General features: G+C 39.0%; 1 protein-coding gene and 1 pseudogene across 3 annotated transcripts in view; one reads left to right on the top strand and one right to left on the bottom strand.

The window, feature by feature from the left end:
- Positions 1–24,058, top strand: part of UGGT1 (UDP-glucose glycoprotein glucosyltransferase 1) — a 195,064-nt gene that overhangs the window by 35,403 nt on the left and 135,603 nt on the right. For all 3 annotated transcript variants that reach the window (XM_090278868.1, XM_090278874.1, XM_090278863.1), the window contains exons 8-11: positions 50–128; positions 5,115–5,215; positions 11,363–11,462; positions 12,483–12,543. In XM_090278868.1, coding sequence (XP_090134994.1) covers positions 50–128; positions 5,115–5,215; positions 11,363–11,462; positions 12,483–12,543 — 341 coding nt within the window. The remainder of the gene's footprint in view (positions 1–49; positions 129–5,114; positions 5,216–11,362; positions 11,463–12,482; positions 12,544–24,058) is intronic.
- LOC150021775 (vitamin K epoxide reductase complex subunit 1-like protein 1 pseudogene) lies at positions 21,626–23,293 on the bottom strand (annotated as a pseudogene).

The following is a 24,058-nucleotide window of genomic DNA, read 5'->3' as shown; positions in this document are numbered from 1 at the left end:
TTTATTTCTAATCTGAGTGATTAGACATGTTTTCATTTTGCTATTATAGGAACTGAAGTAAACACCACAGTGATTGGTGAAAATGATCCTATTGATGAAGTTCAAGGATTTCTCTTTGGAAAATTAAGGTGTGTATATTCTCTTGGGAAATGGTCTTACTTTATTTAAAACTCCAGTCATCCTCATGCTATGGACATCATCTTTTTCATTCCTGTCTGAGTTACAGATCTCCCAACAGTATTTCCTATGTGTCGTCTGATATGAAGAGATGACCACTTAATTATAGGACAGTTTATGATCTACAGTCATTCTGAGCACATACTCTTTTTTTTCTTTTAAAGTATATTGTATTGATTATGTTGTTACACTAGTTCCAATTTTTCCCCCTTTGCTCCCCTTTGCCCAGTACCCCCCTTCCCTCCAGCAATCCCACCCCCCTTAGTTCATGCCCATGGGTTGTGCATATAAGTTCTTTGGCTTCACCCTTTCCTATATTATTCTTAACTTCCCCCAGTCTATTTTGTACCAACCGATTATGTTTCTTAGTCTCTGCACCATTTCCCCATTTCTCCCCCTTCCCCTTCCCAGCTGATAACCCTCCAAGTGATCCCCATACCTATGATTCTGTTCCTATTGTGGTTTGCTTAGTTGGATTTTGTTTTTACTTTTTAGATTCAGTTGTTGATAGTTGTGAGTTTGTTGTCATTTTAGTGTTCATAGTTATGATTTTCTTTTTCTTAAATAAGTCCCTTTAACATTTCATAATAATAATGGCTTGGTGATAGTGAACTCCTTTAGCTTTACCTTGTCTGGGAAGCACTTCATGTGCCCTTCCATTCTAAATGATAGCTTTGCTGGATAGAGTAATCTTGTTTGTAGGTCCTTGCTTTTCATCACATTGAATACTGCTTGCTAGTCCCTTGTTGCCTGCAAAGTTTCTTTTGAGAAATCAGCTGATAATCTAATAGGCACCCCTTTGTAGGTAACTCTCTGCTTTTCTTTTGCTGCTTTTAAGATTCTCTCTTCATCTTTCACCTTTGGCATTTTAATTATGATGTGTCTTGGTGTGGTCCTCTTTGGGTCTAGCTTGTTTGGGACTCTCTGTGCTTCCTGGACTTGTATGTCTATTTCCTTCACCAAATTTGGAGAGTTTTCCTCCATTATTTTCTCACGTAAGCTTTCCATTTCTAGCTGTTCCTCTTCTCCTTCTGACACCCCTATGATTTGGATGTTGGCATGTTTAAAGTTGTCCCAGCGGTTCCTAAGCCTCTCCTCATTTTAAAAAATTCTTGTTTCTTCATTCTGTACTGGTTGACTTGTTTTTTTCTTCCTTATGTTCCAAATCATTGATTTGAACCCCAGTTTCCTTCCCTTCACCATTGGTTTTGTGTGAATTTTCCTTCGTTTCACTTAGGACAGCCTTCACTTCTTCCCTTATGCGTTTGCCATACTCAAGCATATCTGTCAAGCCTGTGAGCATTCTTATCACCAGTGTTTTGAATTCTGCATATGTTAGATTGGCTGTCTCATCATCTGTAAGGTTGGCTATCCCTCGTCGCTTAGTTCTCCCACTGGAACCTTGATCTGTTCCCTCTTTTGGGCCATACTTCTCTTGTCTCCTCATCTTGACAGGCTCCTATGTTTGTTTGCCTCTGTATCTTAGGTAGACTTGTTGCTCCTGTTACATTGTAAGGGGAACCTTAGGTATTTGTCAGTATAGGGCGACACTGTACTGTATGTGGGCCAGGGGTCTGAGAACAATGCCTCTTGCTCAGCACTTGCCCCTTTTCCAGGCACTTCTCCCATTTCGTATAGGACTGGCACCTCTCTAGCTGTTGCCCTCGCTGTCGTTCCCAGACTGGGTGGGTCTTGTGGTTGTTCTAGGAACGTGGGCGCTATATAAACAAGCGGACTCTGCTTATAGACCAGCAGTTTCTTCCTCCTCCCCAACCCCCACTGGTTTGCATAGTCAGAAGCAATGTGGCTTGATTTGCCCTGGTGGTGGGACCATGAGCTGTGCAATCTGGTGAGGAGCTGGGAATGTTCCCCAGGTGTCCCTCCCGACTTTTTGGAATGTGTGACTGTGTTTTTAGCCACCACTGCCGCAGCCATATCTGCCTCCGCCAATACTCTGCCTCCTCTCCCCACCTCCTACCTTTCTGGATGAGTATTTCTTCTTTATATCTGTTTGTTGGACTTCCATGCAGCTTGATTTTCTGAAACTTCTGGTTGTCTCTAGTTTTGAGGTAGTTGTATTTCTTGTTAGTTGTGGAGGGAGACCCAGCGTGTCTGTCTAGGCCTTCATCTTGGCTGGAAGTCCCTGAGCATATATTCGTAAATGATACTGTGACTACCTGCTTATGGTTTAAATTGATTTTCTTTTCTGGGCCTTGCAATTGATGGCATAAAATATGCATGCTATTTTTTGATTCACATAATAGGAGAAATCTAACTTTCAGTCAAATGTTTTCCTGAGAAAATCAAATTAATTTTAAGTTAAGAGAATTCATAGCTATTTACTCATACTAAGCATAGTCTGAAAAAAAGGTGAAATAGGTGTAGCAGAATGTGTAGTAGACTTTATACGTTTTATTAGTATTTGCTCTATATGAAAGAGGATAGGAAATGGTTTTGTTTTGAAGGAAATTGCATAACCAAAGTATCATAGGATTTTACAGCTGAAAAGTCTTCTGAGCTTTTTTCTTATTTATTTATTAAAATATTGTATTTATCTTTAGAGAGAGGGGAAAGGAGGGAGAAAAAGGGAGAGAATCATTAATGTGTGTTTGCCTCTCAGGTGACTCCAACCTGGGACCTGGCCTGCAACCTATGCATGCATCCTACTGGGACTCGAACCAGCGACCCTTTGGTTCGCAGTCTGGCTCTCAGTCGACTGAGCCACGCCAGCTTCTTCGGTGTTCTTTTAAATGTTGCAGTTTCTTGTGATATAACCTGATAATTGCTCAGAGCCCTGAATTCTGCTTTACCTGAAAGTCTTAATTAGGATGTCTACAGTATGGTTGTTTTTTTTAAAGGAAGGGATCTTATAGAAATAATACGTGTAGGCTCTGTTTCATATACTTGTTTTAACATTTGGCTGAGTGAAATGCCTTAACCAGACCAACAGTTTAGCAGAGATGACTTTGTTCATGTTAAATTATTGTGGGCATGTTGTGTTCATCCTATGCATAAGTACATTTTTTTTTTCTTTTAGTTTATTATTTTTTATTTATTTATTTTTGGGGGGGACTCCTGCTCTGTAACAATTCCCTCCTTTCAGACGTAAGACCCTTTATAATCTTGTAAAGGACAATGGACAAAGGTCTTGTGCTTCTCTAGCTGCTTCAAGCTGGACATTGTCATTGTCCTATCTACCCTTGGGTCCAGAAATCCCTAACAAGAGTGGGGGTCAGTTTTGGCCTGAGTAGTATATGATCAGATTCCATTTTTTATTGGCCCCAGGTTTCCAGAATTCCCTTAAATATTCATGTGTTTAAGTTTGATTTTTGGATAACATGATTTCATGTATTTATAGTACAAGGTAGTATGTAGAATATTGAAAATATTTTTTCTTTTTGGACATTCAGAGTAGTTATTTAGCTATCTAAAGTAATTGGAACATTGTTTGATATTTTTATCTGAAGCAGAGTTTGTAGTGACTGATTGGAAGTGGATTTGTTGGAAGGTGAAGAATATGAGTAAATATTTTACTTTCTGTGTGTTGTATGTAAGAAATGTTGATGCTGTATGGCTGAAACTGGTACAGAATGGTATTGAATGTAAATTGTGGTTGAAAAATTAAAAATATTTAAAAATAATTTTTGAGTTTCTAGTATTAAAAAAAACAGAATGATTTTGTCAGCCATCTGTCTGTCTAAATGATATATCTGCTTCTGATAACTTCTGTTGTACTAGCTTTAAGTAGAATGTACTATATTTCAAGATAAAACTAAACAAAACCCAATAATCTTAGGTAGCTTGAATTGTATTCATGTCACCAAAGGATTTGCGAGCATATAGTGGAAAGAAATTCACTTGAGAACTAGTAGCAATGTGGAGCCAATTTTATTTTGAGGAATTAGAAAGATTCAGAAAAGTTTGGAAAATAATCAAGGGGGGGCCCCCCAATAAACAGGAATTATCTTCTGGAGGGTGGGCCCCTTGTAGTACATGTTTCCCTTGCTAGACAAGTGCTCTAGGAACCCATCTGTATCAGTGTACCAGCTGGCATTGTTGTGAGAGGCTGTGTTCGGCTTCAGTGAGTTTTTTTGAAGACTCAATGCGTTTGCCCATTTTATGATGCGTGATTGGGAACACACATACCCACACCACACTGAGTGTTCAGCAGTTTTTGACCAAAAATGGCATGACCCCTGGGCCCCACTCTCCCTATTCACCCAGTCTCGCCCTGAGTGACTTTTTTTTCCCCCTGGATGAAAAAAATCCTCCAAGGGCAACATTTTGCTGATGTGGAAGAGGTGGAACAAAAAATGGCAGAGGCACTAAAAGGCATCAAAATTGCCAAGTTTAAAAACTGTTTTGTGCAGTGGAAAAAGGTCTCGATAGGTATATTGCATTAAATGGAGAGTACTTGGAAGGTGACTGAAGTTAAAATGTAAGAATAAATACACAATATTTTATAAATAAATTGTTTTTTGGGGGGGTTTCCCTTCGTATAACATACCTGTGTACTGCACTTTACCATCCAGAATTGATTGTCACTATTGTACTTGTTTTTCTGTACCAAAGAACTATTTATGAAGTTTTTTCCTGCAACCTATGTGTACATTTACTTAAAAAAAGAAAGAAAGAAAGAAACATGGTGAGTGAAACACTACAGGTAGCATTTGTTTTCTACTTCCATTTCTAGACCTCCTATAACGTCTTTACTGATTCATGCTTTCATCTGTAAATCTTAGGGATTTTAAATTAACTTACACTTTCCTGTCTCACCTTTTAAAGAAAAATAATTATACTTTAATTTTTTTCCTATATTGTAGGAATTTTCCTAATGCTAAGACAGGAAAATCATGAAGATAAAATTGGAGCCAACTTCTGACTGGCTTTGAGAAAGAAAAGACACATGAAAAGGACTGATGTTGTGTTTCTTTCAGAGACCTGCACCCTGATCTGAAGGGACAGTTGAAAGAACTTAGAAAGCATCTTGTGGAGAGCACCAATGAAATGGCACCTTTAAAAGTTTGGCAATTGCAAGGTAATAAAAATAAAAACATAGAGTAATCACTGGCCTACTTTTTGACTAAATTTTGTGGTATTAAAAAAGGTAAAATTTGAATGTAACTATTGATTCACATGATTCTAAGGTTACCGCAGATTTTAAAGATAGAATGCTTAAGTATGGTTAATCAGAAAAGAAAGTCCTGGCAATCCAAGATGGCTGCAGAGTAGCTGTAAGCTCTGTCTACTTGCGCCAAACCCTAGACTGGTCTTGTAGCTAAACTTGAAACACCAGTTGATTGTGTGTGAGAACATGTGTGAGTGAGTGTGTGCATGGACATGTGTGTGTGCATGTGTGCAAGTGTCCGCCTGTGTGGGCACTGTAGGGCAGGCGTTCTGGACTTTCCTGGTAGAGCAGCCACCACTACTGTTTGGTACTTCTGGGTACAACCAGTTTTGTAAAATTGTGAAATTTACAAAATCCTTGGGAAGTATCTGCCAGAGCAGGTGGGCCTCGGTGACCAGCCTTGCCCCCATGCCCTTTGTGCTCGGCTGGGCTGCGCACCCCACTGCCGGGGGCCAGGGGCCAGGGGCCAGGGACTGCAGTATTTGCCAGTGAGGGTCTGTTGCCTCTGCAGGCCTGGGTGCCACTGGAACCACAAAGTGGACAGAGTCTGACTGAGGAGGCTGCAGAACTGCTGAGGAGCCAGGATCACCGGGGTCAGAGAGGTGGTGCTGGGGCGGCGCTGGCTGCAGAGGCTGTGGTGGAAACGTAGTGGCAGGAATCCGAGACTGAGACTCACCTGAAGGAGTGGCACAAGCGCCCTGCCATTGTCCCATGTTATAGTTTTGCTGCTGGACTCTTCCCTCCTTTCCCTCATCCCATCAGGATGTTATGAGACTTGAAAGATGGTGATGCATACAGGATATATTCTATTGATTTGTTTGTGAGAGAGAGAGACAGAGAGAGGCATCGATGTGAGAGAGAAACATTGATCGCTTGCCTCCTGTGTGCCCATCTTGGGGTCCAGCTGATACCTAGGAGCCTACTCAATGCTGAAGTGGTCCTGCAGTGACTTGGGACATTTACTGACACATCGCTGGACCCAGTGCTGATAAAAGCCAGCTTTGCAGGACAGCTTGGCCCACTTTGGGAGCAGCTAAGCCTGGAGGAATCGGTCACAAAATGTGGATTGTTTATAGCTTTTTAAAGGTTGCTGAGGGCCATATGTGGATAGTACCTGACATTGGCTCACACTAGACTCAGACATCAGAGCAGCATTCAAAGGGAGAAACCAGCAAGCAAGCATCAGACCACTGAGACCAGTCCACATGGTTCTTTTTTCATTATTTTTGCTACTTTTTTCCTTTTCGTAGCTTTCTTATTTTATTTATTTATTTTCTTTTCTTTTTGGTGTTCTTTTTTCTTTCATATCTCCTATTTTAATCTTAGCTTTGATTACTCCATTGTTTCATTCCTCTCTCCTTTTATTATTTATGTTACTTTTTCTGTGTTCCTTTTCCCCATTTTCCTTTTTCAATTCTGTACTAGTATTAGTTTCCCCCCTTTTCCTCTCATAATCATTTTTTTCCCCTCTGGTCTTCTCATATTCTTTTCCCTTTTCTTATTGATGAACCATTCATTTCTCTTTCCATTTTTATTATTCTTTGCTCTTTGTTGTTACTGTTTTATTTGGGGGAGGGGGTTGCTTGTTTTGGTGTTTTGGCGTTATTTTGCTTTGTTCTGTCAGCACCTATACAACAGTGTACAAGAGGCTGAACCTCGTGGTGAGCCAGCTGAGGGGGAGTTCCCACAGATAAATGGGTCAATAACAATCAGGACCCAAATACAATAGGAGAGCCCACATAACCCACACAAAGGACATTCCTAGAGTAACCGGATCAGGAGATCAAGGAGTCTGCATCACAGGGTCCCACCACTGAGACTCCTAATACATAGGGCCACTCCACAAGACAGAGAATCAAAGCAAATCGACCTAATACATAGAAACGAACTCAAAAGAGACAACTAAAATAGGGAGACAAAGAACCCCCAAATGAAAGGAAAGGAGGAATCTTCAAAAAAGAGCTAAATGAAATTGAGGTAAGCAATTTATCAGACATACAGATCAAAGTAATGGTTGTAAGAATGCTCAAGGAACTTAGTGAGAACTATATGGAACTTACTGAGAATCACATTAGCATGAAAAAGGACATAGAAACGAGTTGGAAATGAAGAATGCAGTATCTGAAATGAATACACTAAAGGGAATTAAAAGCAGGCTAGACAACGCAGAGGATTAAATCTGAAAGTTGGAAGACAAGGTAGGAAAAACACCTAATTAGAGCAACAAAATGAAAAAAAACTCATGAAGAATGAGGATAGTTTAAGGAAGCATTGGGAGAACATGAAACATAACAATATTCACAATGTAGGTAAACTAGAAGAAGAAAAAAGGGAGTAAGGGATAGAAAACCTGTTTGAAGAAATAATGACAGGAAACATCCCTAATTTGGTGAGGTAGAGAGTCACCCAGGTTCAGGAAGCACAGAGAGTCCCAGTCAAGATGAACCCTACATCTAAAACAACCAGAGGAAAAATAAACAAAGCCCAGAGTTAGTATAAGGAAGTCAGTTATCAAGATCAGGGCAAAAATTAAATGGCAGAGACTAAAAAAATCAATGAATCCAGAAGCTGGTTCCTTGAAAAAGATAGATAAAATTGACAAACCCTTACCAGACTCATCAAGAAAAACCAAAGAAAGGATCCAAATAAAATCAGAGATGAAAGAGAAGTAACAACTGATACTACAGAAATACAAAGGATTTTAAGAAATTACTATGAAAAACTACATGCCAAGAAATTGGACAACCTAGGTGAAATGGAGAAATTTCTAGAAATGTACAGTCTTCCAAACAGAATGAGGAAGAAGCAGATAACCTGAATAGACCCAGAACAACTAGTAAAATTGAAGCAGTAATAAAAAAAAGTCAGGTACACAAATGCCCTGGACCAGGTGGCTTTACAAGCAAATTTTACCGAACATTGAAACAAGAACTAGCACGTATCCTTCTCAAACTATTCCAAAAAATTCAAGAACAGGGAAGACTACCAAACTTTTTTTAATGAGGCTAGTATTATCCTAATCCCAAAACTACCTGATAAACATAGATGCTAAAATCCTCAACAAAATACTAGCAAACTGGATCCAGCAATACCTTAAAAAGATCATATACCATGATCAAGTGGGATTTATCCCAGGGATGTAAAGATGGTACAATATTTGCAAATCAATAAACGTGATTTATCACTTAAACAAAATGAAAGACAAAAATCAAATGATAATATCTATAAATGCGAAAAAGCATTTGAAAAAACCCAGCACCCATTTATGTAAAAACACTCAGCAAAGTGGGAATAGAGGGAGAATACCTCAACATAATAAAGGCTATATGCAAAAAACCCACTGCCAACAACAAACTCAATGGGCAGAAACTAAAGGAGTTTCCCTTAAGACCAGAAACAAGACAAGGGTGTCTGCTTTCACCATTCTTATTCAACATAGTACTGGAAGCCCTGGCTACAGCAATCAGACAAGAAGAAGAAATAAGAGGCATTCAATTTGGAAAGAGGAAGTAAAACTGACATTGTCAGAAAACATGGTAGTGTGCATAGAGAACCCTATAGGATCCACCAAAAAGCTACTCGACCTAATAAGTGAATTTGGTAAAGTAGTGGGATACAAACTCAATATTCAGAAATTGATAGCATTTTTTACACTAAAATTGAACTGTCAGAAACTAAGAAAAGAATTCCATTTACTACAGCAACAACAACAACAAAAAATACCTATGAATAAATTTAACCAAGGAGTTGAAAGACCTGTACTCAAAAACTATGGAACACTGAAGAAAAAAATTGAGAAAGATACTAATAAATGAAAGCATATACCATGTTCATGGATTGGAAGAATTAACCTCATTAAAATGTGCATGCCACCCAAAGTAATCTATAGATTCAATGCAATTCCTATTAAAATACCAATGGCATATTTCACAGATCTATAATAAATATTTGAAAAATTTATATAGAACCTAAAAAGACCCAAACAGACTCAGCAATCCTGAGAAAGAAGAATGGAGTTGGAGGGATCACAATACCTGATATCAAACTATACTACAAGGCCACTGTAATCAAAATGGTCTGGTACTGGCATAAAAACAGACACAGATCAATGGAACAGAATTGAGAGCTCAGAAATAAACCCATGTCTTCGTGGTCAATTAGTATTTGACAAAGGGTGCACGAGCATTCAGTGGAATATAGATAGTCTTTTCAATAAATGGTGTTGGGAGAATTGAACTGGTACATGCAAAAACATGAAACTAGACCTTACACCAAACACCAGAATAAACTCAATATGGATGAAAGACCTAAATATAAGTTGGGTTATCATAAAAATCCTAGTGGAAAATATAGGCAATAAAATTTCTGATATTTCACATAGAAATATTTTTGCTGATATATCTCCTAGGACAAGGGAAATAAAGGAAAAAGTAAACAGATGGGACTACATCAAGTTAAAAAGCTTTTGTACTGCTAAATAAACCGTTATCAAAATGAATAGGAGAGCATGTTTACTAATGATACATTGGACAAGGGTTTACTCTCCAAAATATGTAAAGAATTCATAGTATTCAACACCAGGAAGACAAAGAATCCAATAAAAAAAATGGGCAAAGAACCTGAATAGACACTTCTCCATGGAGTACATACAGATGGCCTCTAGACATATGAAAAGGTGCCCAACATCACTAGCTATCAGAGAGATGCAAATCTAAACCACAATGAGATATTATCTTCTACCTGCCAAAATGGCTATCATTAGTAAATCAACAAACAGCAAGTGCTGGCAAGGATGTGGAGAAAAGGGAACCCTAGTGCAGTGTTGGTGGGAATGCAGACTGGTGCAGCCGCTGTGGAAAACAGTATGAAGTTTTTTCAAAAAGTTAAAAATGGAAGAGCCTTTTGAGGCAGTGATTCCACTTCTGGTAATATACCCTAAGAATTCCGAAACAGCAATTCAAAAGAACTTATGCACTCCTATGTTCATAGAAGTGCTATTTACAATAGCCAAGATTTGGAGGCAGCCTAAGTGCCCATCTGTAGTGGAGTGGATAAAAAAACTGTGATACATATACACAATGGAATACTATGCAGCAGATGAAAAGAAGGAATACCTGCCTTAGCATGGATGGAACTGGAGATTATTATTATAAGTGAAATAAGTCAGTAGGTGAAAAACACATATCATATAATCTGACTTATAAGAGGAATCTAATTAAGAAAATAAACGAATGAGCAAAATAGAACCAGAGGCATGGGCTCATGTAATAGACTGACAGCTATAAGAGGGGAGGAGGGAACGTGGGAACTGATTGAAAGAAGGTGAAGGGATTAGTCAACGAACATTCATGAAGGACCCATGGACCTGGTCAGTGGTGTGAGGATTGACTAGGTATGTGGGTGGCAGGACGGATGCAGGGGAATAAAGAGGGAAATAATGGAACATCTGTAATAGCATAAGCAATAAAAAATTTTCTGAAGAAAAAAAGATGTGTTTTATAGGCAGATAACACTATGCAGAAGTAATAAATTTCAAGGAATACCAGCTCTTTCTTTGTATTACCAGATGCATCTATAAGCTTGTAGTATAGACACATATTTGTCTTGGTCTTTATGTGTCTCTATGTATACATTTACTAACCTGTATCTATCAAATGTTAGAGTCCTGTCATTATTGGAGAATATATCTGTTCTTGTACAAAGAACTATTATGTTTTTCCCTCAACATAATTTGCTAGTCTTTTGTTATACTTTGAGGTTTGTTGTAAATTTAGAAGAAGATAAAGGATTTGGGATGGATTTATCCTGTGCTAAATGTGTTAGTATATGCCCTACTGTTTTATGCAGGTAGATCAGGAAATGGTTGTAATTAACATCACAGGGACTGAGGAAGTCAATAAAACCTGAAATTAAACAATGGGCACTCTTTGGAATGGTTGCATTCTAAGGCATTCTAAGAAAATAGTTGGAGATAAGTGTGTTTTTTCCTATTTCTTTCTTTTTTTCTATTATTGCATTATATTAATACACTTTGTATTGTATTTGACATTGTTGCAGATCTAAGTTTCCAGACTGCTGCCCGAATATTGGCCGCTCCTATTGAATTAGCTTTGGTGGTTATGAAGGATCTTAGTCAAAATTTTCCTACAAAAGCCAGGTAATATAGAGTATTAAGGTTTTGAGGTATTCATCTCCTTAACATACACTGAATTATTTTGTTTATATCCAAAATGAAGCAATTAAAATATACAAGTGCTTAGAAAATGAAAGTTCTCTTACTACCAACACCATATTGCTAATGGTACTTTGTTTCTGAGAAGGTGGTAAGATTCTCCATTGTGTGATTGAAGAGACCGTCTTGGTTGTATGCCTGGCACCACACTTTCTAGTTGTATGAACTTTGTAAATACACACTTCGCTAAGCAGTGAAATGGAAATAATGATAATTGCCTTTCTGTATTGGATCAATTAACAAAATCTAACATATCAGGCATAACCAGTCTAGGGTCCCACATGAACAATAGTGTTTTTCTTTCTGAAGAGTTTCATATATATCATCTTAGTTAATCTTAATGAAGAAAATGGTTTATATGGACTCACTTGTTCATAATGACAGAGTAAGATTTTGAATGCAGCTTTTCCAGTATGGCTTTCAATTGTATAATTGTCCTCTACATCTCATAAATGCAAGGCAAAATTGTTTTAAAAGCCAAATTTTTAGAATTTCTTTATTTGATTAGTCTTGAAAATACTTCTCAGACAGGACTCATAAGTCATCTAGTATATTCTCCTTTATTCCATCTTTACCACAAGTATTTAAATAGAATGATCAGACTGTTGCCTTAATTTATTTAATATTATCCTTTAGCCTGTGAGCTGTAGAGATCATATACAGGAATAGAGTTACATATATTTAACTAAGATCTTGGAAATAACTGCACTTGCGCTAAAATGCTGCCACTACTGCTTCTTTTCTTTGGTATTGTATCTTGTAATAATGAAAAAAATACACATCTGAGAGGAGAAATATATTTATAATTGTAAAGGTTTAAAGTTTTTTTCATTGGGTTTTTGTAATTTATTAAGCAAATTGTTACTTCATACTTAAGTGTAGGAAAATTGAAGACATTTATGTCAAATATTAAACCAAGCACTGATAATGTTTTTATTTCTTTAGAGCCATAACAAAAACAACTGTGAGTTCAGAACTTAGAACTGAAGTGGAAGAAAATCAAAAGGTAATAACCAATGGAAAATAGTGGCCTTACCGTTTTATTTTTTTTTAATATGTTTTATTGATTATGCTGTTACACTTGTCCCAATTTCCCTTCCCTCTGCTCCCCTCCACCCGGTGGCCCCCCTCCCTCCAGTTGTCCCCCCCCCCCTTTTAGTCCATGTCCATTTGTTGTGCATATAGTTCTTCTCAATCTCTTCCTGTCTATTCTATGCTTCTTAATTCCTGTACTGTTTCCCTCCCCCAAGTATGTTCCCCATACCTATAGTTCTTTTTCCACTGTTGTTGCCTATTTAGTTTGTCTTTGTTTCGATTCCCTAGCTTCTGTAGTTGGTTATTGTGATGCAGTTTTCATTTTAATGTTCATAGTTTTGTTCCTCCTTCTAAACCAGTCCCTTTAACATCTCATATAATAGTGGTTTGGATCTAATGAACTCCTTTAGTTTTATTTTGTTCTGGAAGCGCTTTCTCTGCCCTTCTATTCTGAATGACAGTTTTGCTGGATAGAGTATTTGTGGCTGTAGGTTTTTGATTTCCATTACTTGGAATATTTTTTGCCAGTCTCTTCTTGCCTGCAGGGTCTCCCTTGAGAAGTCAGCTGATAGTCTAGTTGGGACCCCTTTGTACATTATTCTTTTCTTTTTTCTTGCTGCTTTTAAGATTCTGTCTTTAATTTTTGTAAATTTGATTATAATGTGTCTTGGAGTGGTTCTCTCTGGGTCCAGTTTTTCTGGAACTCTCTGTGCTTCCTGAACCTGTAAGTCTTATTTCCTTCCCCAAGTTCGGGAAGTTCTGCTTCATTATTTTTTCACATAATTTTTCAACTTCTAGTTCTTCTTCTTCGCCCTCTGGCAATCCTATAATTCTTACGTTTGATCTCTTATAGCTGTCCCAGAGGTTTCTGATCCTCTCCTCACTTTCCTTACTTTTTGTTTCCTCTTTCTGCACTGGTTGACTGTTTGTTCCTTCTCTGTGTTCTGGTTTGTTGATTTGATCTCTGGATTTTATTTCCTTACCACTTGTCTTGTATGTGTTTTCGTTCGTTTCAGTATGAGTGGTTTTCTTTCCTTCTCTGTCTTGTTCCAAATCTTTTGTTAATTCTGTAAGCCACCTTATAACAATAGCTCTGAACTGAGCCTCTGAAAGGTTTCTTATTTGTTCGTCTGTCAGGTTCTTTATCTGCTGCCTGGTGAGCTGTGTCACCGGGATTTCAATCGTTGTCTGCTTCATTTTGACAGATTTCTGTTTTGCTTTGCTTCCTGGGCAGGCTGTGGGGTGTGGAGCCCCATGTACTCGTCAGTACCTGGCAACCTGCGGCAATCCTGACCTTTTTCGTTGCGCTATGACGCTTTGTGTGGGGGCGGGGGTCCAAGATGGATTCCTGCCCTTATTCTCTGCTGGGAGACTGGGATCCCTCCTCCCGCCCTCTGGGCCTCACCGTCCGATGCAATGGAGGAGCTGCCTTTCCTCGCGTTGGGGTTGCGAGCTGCCGGGGCTCAACTGCAGCCAGGATTGCTCCCCCTGCCGCTCTCCCTGTTGCTACTGCAAACAGCACCGCCCAACCTTTCCGTTCCAGTTCTGATTTTGCCCCTCCTACCCATCCAGGCAAGCACCGCTGGTTTATAACTTCCTACGTTAGGCTTCCATGTAGTTTTATTTTCTGAAATTTCTGGTTATCTTTTGTTTTGAGGTAGTTGTATTCCTTTCTAGTTGTAGAGGGTGACCGAGTGCATCCGTCTAAGCCTTCATCTTGGCCAGAAGTCGCCTTGCTGTTTTTTATTTTGTCTTTAAAGATGAGGAAATCTGAGTTAAATCAGTGACATTAATAGTTTTAATCTTGGTTGATCAAAGATGGTAGTATTTTGATTTATTTCTATACTCTTTTTTTATATTTTTAGTTTAAAAAAAATTTTAAGTGTATTTTATTGATTATGTTGTTACAGTAGTCCCATTTTTTTTTTCCCTTTGCTTCCCTCTGCCCTGTACTCCCCTTCCCTCTAGCAATCCCACCCCACTTAGTTCATGTTCATGGATTGTGCATATAAGTTCTTTGGCTTCATCTTTTTCTATATTATTCTTAACTTCCCCCTGTCTATTTTATACCAATGGTGCTTCTTAATCCCTGCACCATTTCCCCATTTATTCCCGTTCCCTCTCCCAGCTGAAAACCCTCCAAATGATCCCCATACCTATGATTCTGTTCCTATTCTGGTTTGCTTAGTTGGATTTTGTTTTTATTTTTTAGATTCAGTTGTTGATAGTTGTGAGTTTGTTGTCATTTTAGTATTTATAGTTTTGATCTTCTTTTTCTTAAGTAAGCCCCTTTGACATTTCATATAATAATGCCTTGGTGGTGATGTACTCTTAGCTCTTCCATTCTAAATGATAGCTTTGCTGGATAGAGTAATCTTGGTTGTAGGTCCTTGCTTTTCATCACATTAAATACTTCTTGCCAATTCTTTCTTGCCTGCAAAGTTTCTTTTGAGAAATCAGCTGATAGAATTATAGGCACCCCTTTGTAGTCTGCTGCTTTGGGGTGAAATGCTCTGAATATACCATTAAAACCACTTGATCTAGTGTGTTGTTAAGACCGCTGTCTCCTTGTTGATTTTCTGTGAGGAAGAGCTATCCGTTGAAGTCAATAGGGTGTTAAAGTCCCTGACTATGACTATGACTGTATTTCTGTCAGTCTCTGCCTATATGTCCATCTTTACTTGCTTTACATATTTAGGTGCTGCTCTGTTGGGTGTGTAAAGGTTTACCAGGGTTATATACTCTTGTTGGATTGTTCCCTTTGTCAGTATGTAGTGTCCTAGTCTCTTACTATAGTCTTGGTTTTAACATCTATTTTGTCAGATATAAGTACTGCTACCCCAGCTTTTTTTTCTTTTCATTTGTATGAAATATGTTTTTACCATCAATTACTTTTAGTCTATGTGTATCTTTCCATCTGAGCTGGGGATCTTGTAGGTAGCATATATATGGGTCTTGTTTTCTCATCCATTCAGCTACTCTATGTCTTTTGGTTGGAGCATTTAAGCCATTTACATTTAAGGTGATTATCATAGATGTGTATTTATGCCATTTGATTGTCAGGCTACTTTCCTCTGTTTTCTTTTTTTTTTTTCTTTCTTTCTTTTTTTTCTTTTTCTTAAAGCCAGCTCTTTAACATTTGTTACAGTACTGGTTTGGTGTTAACAAACTCCTTTAGTTGTTTTTTTCTCTGGGAAGCTCCTTATTTCTCCTTTAATTTTAAATAATAATCTTGCTGAGTAAAGTATCCTTGGTTGTAGGTACTTCCTTTTTTTTTTTTTCTGGCTGAACATTTTTACCTTTTCTTATTGAGTTAAAGACATTTGCAAGAGTACATCATGACAAGCTTTAACTAAACTCTGCTGATTGATACAAAATATGATGAAAAAACCATTTTAAATTGGGACATGGGGAACTTGTTTAGCACAGCCAGTGTTATATATTCCACAGAAATCTTAACCATTAAGCGATTTCTACTGTAGCTTAGGAAAAAACAAGTAATCAGCTTGGCAGAACTGGAAGCACTGCTACATGAAGTCATTGTACAGTTCACTTCAACATTTGGACTCTTCTCTCCATAAACATGAGACATCTTATCAGTGCTTTCTGGAGTTCTTTACAGAAATAAGAACAATACATACATAATAAAACAGACATTGAAATATTCACATTGATGGAAAAACACCAGCCTGGATGAAGTCTGAATTAAACTCTTATAAAACTGGTTTAAACTCATTAAAGTTCATTACAATCTAGATTTCTATCTTCCTTAAGCCAATGAATACTTTGCCTCAATTAATGACAGTTAGTCGGAAATAGTTGCTGACTCTACACTTATGGTTTACAAAACAGAGCCTGTCCCCTCCCTTCCAAAAGGCAAATAAAGCACTTAATTTACTGGTCTATTTTTAACATAATGATTAATTGAATTCGACGCAAAATTTTTGCTACTGCTTCTCAATCTAAGGAATTAAATGATCATATAGAACTTTTCTATAGAATACAAGTTCTCTACTTCATGCTACAAAGGGAAGGAAGAACACTTGTGCTCAAGTTCAGTGCACAAATTATTTGGTTTAACATTTAAGACAGAAGGCACTCCTAACATTTTGATAAAAGATGTTAACCATAGAAACATACTGTCACAGTTTTATTTGTATTTATTCAAATCACTTAAAAATTCTGCATTTGTGTAGTTATTAGAAAGAGTATTGCCAACATTACAGTATTTCACCTTCAGGTATTTCTACCTATAGTACTCTCGATTAAGCAAACTGAGCAGTGCAATGACCCTAAAGTTTACAAATCCAACACGTGACTCTGAGACAATTAAACTAGACATTCAATTGGTGCAAAAAGTAACATGAAAAATACTATAGAGCTACCTAAGAGCAAGTCTACTCTGGAGTGACTGGGCTTATACTGGTTATCTCAGAGTCATAATACTGTTTGGTTGACTGGCACCAATATTAAGGACAGATATCTGAATGAAAAAACTCTTGGAAGGGACTTTATCTTAAAATTCTATATTAATATTTCCAGCTTTTCTCAAAAGAAATGTACCCATTTTCCCCATCTTTAGTGTCCTGAAGGCCTTGGACTTGATGTTTTGGTCACATGACTTATTCTGTAAGGTAGAATTGATCCAGTTTTATGACTAGACACCAGTTTGACTTGAATGTCCAAGTAGTTTCTTCCTTTCAGAGAACGAGATGGAAGGGAACCATCTACCCTATTATTTTTGTTGTCAATTCTGGACCCAGAGCTATCAGTACTTTTCACAAGATGCTCTGTATGGACTTACTATTTTCACTTTTTCTTTGTCAGTGTTGAACTGACAATTCTTCATTGCTACTTTAACTAAACTCTGCAGTAAGTTCTGTAGGGATGGATCCAGTATTTCTACTTTTATTTACAAATATCACAGAAATGAATTCTAGTTGAATCTACACTTTTAACTTCATCGGCTAAAAACATAGTACATATTGTAAACATGGCACTACTAATACAGTATCTATTCTAAAATATTTTTGGAGATTGAGAAGATGGCAGATCAGTGAGGAGAGGCCGCCCTTGTTTGCTCCCAAGACTGGTCTATAGTTTGAACTAAATGTGGACAGAGTATCTCAGTTAACATCTGGATACTGGTGGGAGTTCAACCTTGGTGCTGCTGGCGATGGAGGAGGCCGCCTCTGAGCGACCGGTCTGGGGAGGTTCGCGGAGGAGACACGGGAGAGATGCAAGTTCTGGCTGACTTGGCTCCCTGGGCAGTGGCTGGTGGAGCACAAAGTTTTTTCAGTGCCTCTGGGTCTCCCGTGGGGATGGAGATCCAGGCTGTGCCTGCTGGCAGAGGCAAGAGTTGGCCAGGTGGCATCTGGCTCTCAGAGACTGGGAGCAGAGTTTTTTTTTGTGTGTGTGTTTGTGTGTTTTTTTTTAATTTATTGATTTTTTTTTGTAGATTGGGTTGGAAAGGCTAGGGGTGGGGCGAGATCCTTGAGGAGTGCACACGCAGGAGCCTACTCACAGGGGTGCGCTCAGCACCCCCACCCACCACCCTGGCCCAAGCGCTGCCCGATGCAGGGGAATGCCCCCGGCCCACCCACCTACGAGAGCAGGGGAACACACCAGTAAGCGCGCCTGCCTGAAAAGCGTGGGGTAACACCCCTGCTCGCCAGTGTAGGAGAACACCCCGGCTCATGTGCCCACCAGCCACCACAACCCACCTGCCAGCTGGTGAGCAAAAGGGCACTTGCCACACTCGACCTGGGTGGCAGCCGAAAGAGCATGAAGTGATCTAGAGGGGCTTTGGAAAACTTTGGGCGCTGTTTCTGGAGAAACAGCTTGGGAAGCAGCAGACCGGATCCCAGGGCAGAATCAACCCCAGTACTACAGGAGATATCTCGTAAGCAGACTACTCCCCTCCAAGATGCATCAGCTGGAGCCAGTTCAACAACTGTCTGAAGTGGGCAGAGTGACTCTTAGTCAGCTAATTTAAGGGAATGACCCACCAGAGAGCAACACAACAATAGCCAAAACCACAATACTACAAGAGAGTCCAAATAAAAGGCATAAAGGGCATCCCAAGAGAATCAGATAAAGGAGATCAAAGAGTTTGCACCACTGAGTCACACAGGATTCCTACCCCAGAAGGTCACACCACAAAGTCAGAAAACAAGCAGGTCAATCTAAGAAGCAGAAACAAACAAGAACAGACACCTATAATGGGGAGGCAAAGAAACAACACCCCACCAAAAGGAAACAAGGAATCCACAGAAGGAGAGTAAACAAATTACCAAACATGGAGTTCAAAACAATGATAATGAGGAAGTTTAATGAACTCAACAAACTCAAAGAAAACTACAAAAACTCCAGGGGAACTACAAAAAACTCCAGGGAAACTACAAGGAACTTACTGAGAACTACACCAACATGAAAGAGTATGTAGAAACTATCAATAAGAACCAGGATGATACAAAGAATACAATTTCTGAACTAAAGAACACAGTACAGTATTCCCTCACTACTCATGGATATTACGTTCTAGACCCTCCTGCAATAGGTGAAAATCTGCGAAGTAGGAACCTTACATTTATTTTAGTATTTATATATATTTTAAGGCTTTATAAACCCTTCCCACACACTTATAAACCGTTCCCAGTCCCTTATTAACCTTTCCCACTCCCTTATTAACCTTTTCCACACTTATAAACACTACTTATGTTCTTAAACATATTCTACACTCTTAAACCTATGTAACTTTAACAACATATGTATACAGTACCACAAAATCCCGCAATATAGCGAAAAATCCGCGATAAATAATTAAATATAATGTTTTTTAAAATCCCGCGATATGGTGAGGCTGCAATAAGTGAACTGCGATATAGGGAGGGACTACTGTGGAAGCAATCAAAAACAGGCTAAATGAAGCAGAGGATCGGATCAGTGAGTTAGAGGTCAACGCAGGAAAAAATTCCCGGACAATTCAACAAAATGAAAAAAGCCTGAAAACGAATGAAGAGGGTTTAAGAGAACTGCAGGACAACATAAAACACAACAATATCCATATCATAGGGATACCAGAAGAAGAAGAGCAGCAAGGAATAGAAAATCTGATTGAAAAAGTAATGACAGAAAACTTCCCTAACACAAGGAGAGAAAACGTCTCAAAGTACAGGAAGCACAGAGGGTCCCAACGAAGATGAACCCAAGAAGGCCCACTCCAAAGCACATCATAATTAGAATGGCAACATTCAAAGACAGAGAATCCCAAATGCAGCAAGAAAAAAACAGCAAATATACGAGAGGACTCTGATAAGGCTATCAACTGATTTCTTAACAGAAATACTACAAGCCAGAAGGGAATCGCAAAAAAACATTTCAAACAATGAAAAACAAAGGCCTACAACCAAGACTACTCTACACAGTAAGGCTCTCTTTCAAAATGGAAGGTGAAATATGGAGTTTCACAGACAAAGGAAGATCAAAAGAATACATCTACACCAGACCAGCATTGCAAGAGATGCTAAAGGGAATGCTTTAAGAAAAAGAGAGGGAGAGGAACACAGGTACAAAGAGAAATGAATAAATACCTGTCAGTAATAACTGTAGATGTAAATGGGTTAAATGCTCCAATCAAAAGACATAGTGTAGCGGAATAGATATGAAAACATGACCCACATATATGCTGTCTACAAGAGACACACCTCAATAGAGAAGATCTATACAGAGTGAAAGTGAAAGGATGGGAAAAAGTATTCCAAGCGAATGAACATGAAAAAAAAAGCAGGGGTAGCAATACTTGAGCAAAGGACCTGAACAAACACTTCTCCAAAGGGGACATACAGCAGGTCCATAGGCATATGAAAGAATGCTCAATATGACTAGCCATCAGAGAGATGCAAATTAAAACCACAGTGAGGTGCCATCTCTCACCGGTCAGAATGCCAGCATAAACAAATCAACAAACAATGAGAGCTGGCAAGGACGTGGAGAAAAGGGAACCCTAGTGCACTGTTGGTGGGAATGCACACTGGTGCAGCCACTGTGGAAAACAGTATGGAATTTCCTCAAAAATCTAAAAATGGAACTGCCTTTTGAACTAGCAATTCCATTGTTAGGATTATACCCGAAGAATCCTGAAACCCCAATTCAAAAGAATTTATGCACCCCTATGTTCATAGCAGTGCTGTTTACAATAGCTAAGTGCTGCAAACAGCCTAAGTGCCCATCTGTAGATGAGTGGATCAAAAAACAGTGGTACATTTACACAATGGAATACTATGCAGCAGAAAGAAAAAAGGAACTCCTACCATTTGCTATAACGTGAATTTAACTAGAGAGAATTATATTGAGTGAAATAAGCCAGGCAAAGAAAGAAAAATACCATATGATATCACCTAATACAGGAAACTAATGAACAACACAAACAAATGAGCAAAATTGAACCAGAGGTATGTAAACAAGGAACAGTCTAACAGTTACCAGGGGGGATGGAGAGAAAGGGGGGTAAGTAGGGGAAGGGTTTCGTAAAGGAACTAGTATAAATAACCCATGGACATGTATAACAAGGTTGTGATTGACCTTGGGAGAAGGGGTGAGCTGGGTTGGGGGCGAGGAATGGGGGAAAAGTGAGACAACTGTAACAGAGAAACAATAAATAAATCAAAAATTTAAAAATAAGTAACTGAATAATAAAATATTTTCGTGTCATAATCACATTTGTTATACCTGAAATTGAATTCATACACAGTGGAGAATTGCTAGCAATGGTTGCTCACTTTACAATTGAGGGCTACATTTAATTATTTCAGAAACATCTTCAAAGTAAAGTTAAATTTTGTCTTTGATTGGCTTGGTTTTTTCTTTTTCTTTTATTTTTGTATCCATATTTGAAATGAAGATTGACACAAAATACCCTTCTAATATACAAGATTTAAAAAAATCTAAGATTCTTAGGGAAAGTGTCTATTGTGAAGAATAAAAAATATGCTGCAAAGTTAACTTAATGGAAAAAGGGACTTCAGACTGGCAGTTAAGAGTTCACCAGGCTGTCAATCTTGCTTGCGTTGCAGTTGCCATTTCCAGGCCTCATTCAAGTAAACTAGTCGTTTATAGTTGATGATAAGAAGAATGAAGTTCAGCACATATGTGAAGACACAGATGATGCAAAACTCCTTCAGTATAAAGTACAGAATGTTGGCCCGTTACAAAGACTACTGCAGACATGATGGAGGATGTTGTGAGGGTTAAAGCTGCATCTGCACTTGCTATCATGCCTAGTAATTAGTGTAGTATATAAAATATAAGTCTAAAGACACTGCTTAGCTGTTTAATACACCATCCTTTCCAAAAATGGAACCCCGAAAGACCAAATCCTTGACCTCATCTGGAGGCAAGGGCGGTGGAGCACTTCACCCAGGGCCCCAGGTTGCAGAAGGCCCAGTCCTTGTGGTCCTTCTCCTCTTCCCAGTTCACGTGGTAGGCGAAGATGGAGAGCAGGATCCCAGCGGTGCACACTGCACACTGGGCCACCCGCTCCCACCATGGCACTGACACTAAGCAGGATGGGCACCACCATCTTCCTCTGCCACCTCCTCTCTCTGCTTCCTCCTCAGCAGCAGCTGCCCCATCCTTCCTTTTTTTCAGCTTTGTTTTATTCCACTCATTTCTGGCCTGAAATGTTTCTGTTGATAAAACAGATGACAGTCTAATTGGTGTTCCCTTGTATATAACTACTTGCTTTTCTCTAATGGCTTTTAGGATTTTCTCCTTGTCTTTAAGCCTTGCCATTCTAATTATGATGTGTCTCAGTGTAGGCCTCTTTGTGTCCAACTTGTTTGGGACTCTCTGCACTTCCTGGACTTGTGTGTCTTTTTTCTTCGTCAGATTGGGGAAGTTTTGAGTCATTATTTCTTCAAATAGGTTCTTGATCCTTTGCTCGCTTTCTTCTCCTGGTATATCCATGATGCAGGTGTTGTTAAACTTCATGTTGTTCAAAATGTTTCTTAAGCTCTCCTCATTTTAAAAAATTCTTTTTTCTTCGCTACCCTGCCTGGGTGTTTTTTTTTCTACCTTCTCTTCCAAATCACTGATTTGATCCTCTGCTTCATCTAACCTGCTGTTTATTCCTTCCAGTGTATTATTTGTTTCAGATATTGTGTTCTTTATTTCTGACTGGTCCTTTTTATGGTTTCTATGTCTTTATTTTTCATGCTGTTGTGTATCCTTATAATCATTACTCTAAACTTTCTAATAAATTGCTTGCCTCCATTTCATCTAGTTCTTCCTTTGGAGAATTCTGTTGTTCTTTCATTGGGAGTCTGTTTCTTTGTCTTCCCATTTTGGCTGCTGCATTGTATTTGTTTTAATGTATTAGATAGATCTGCAAAAACTCTGATGTAAGCCTATGTCAACATTGCTTGTGACTGACCCTGGGCAACCTGTTTGGAGCTATCAGCGATCCACAGTGGTAGGCGCCCTCTGCTGGGCCTGTTTGTGTGCAGAAAGAACCAGGCTGCATACCAAGGCTGGCTTTTACCAATACTGGCCCTGGGGCATGGTCAGCTAAAGTCTCAGATCTTGAGGTTAAACTTAACCTTATGCTATATAGCCTCAAGCTATATGCAGCTGCCCAGCTTAAGCTTCACAGGGTGGGGAATAGTAATTTTGTGGGTGGGGCTATTGCCTCCCTTCAGGCTGATGTCACTTGTAAGGGACATGCTCTCTAGTATGGGACATGACTAAGCACAGGGATCCTGGCAGCTGTTTTTTTAGTTGTCTTTCCAGAACCACCAACCCCAGACTCTTACATGTCTCTAGTCCATTCTGCCCTCCCTCTGCCAGAGTCCAGGGTGAGTGGCTGCAAATGAAATTTTATGTGTTGGCCCTTTAAAAGGCATTCTGTATCTCTAGCCGTCTCTCCCTGATGGACAGAAACCCTTCTGCTTTTCAGTCATATGTTATTTGGGTTCTCTTCCTCGCCCTGGTACTGTAGGCTTGGGAGCCGAGATTGGAGGTTAGACTCCACACTTTTCAAGGGCACCCCCAGCTGCTGAAATATCCCTCTGGCACTTCAGGGGCTGTCCATGGGAGCCGAGCCAGCCCTCTTGTGCCACCTCTGCACTCCCTACCAGTCTTGTTATGGCGATGTGGTTTTTTTCTGTCTGTCCTTGGTTATAAGGCTTCCCTCCAGCTAGTGTTCAGTTGGTACTTCAGGATGATTTATTTAAAATTTAGTTGTAATTCCAGATAGTTCCTGGGAGGAGGTTAGTGTAGCTTCACTTCCTCCTCTGCCATCATTGGTCTTGTCCACAAATCATTCTTCATGAGGAAAGTTGCTTGCAAGGTAAATTTCAGACTCTGAGAAATCAATTTTCCATTTCTTTTGTTTTTTATTAGTAGTGACTGGGTATAGAACTTTAGCTTGGAAGTAATTTAGAAGTTTGAAGGCATTGCTACTTATAATTTTGATTTCCATTGTGGGT

This window comes from Furipterus horrens, unplaced genomic scaffold (assembly GCF_987537825.1).
Source record: "Furipterus horrens unplaced genomic scaffold, mFurHor1.1.pri manual_scaffold_1, whole genome shotgun sequence".
In the NCBI taxonomy this organism is placed as follows: Eukaryota; Metazoa; Chordata; class Mammalia; order Chiroptera; family Furipteridae; genus Furipterus; species Furipterus horrens.
Note: the sequence above shows the minus strand (reverse complement) of the source record. Positions and strands in the feature narration are given on the sequence as shown.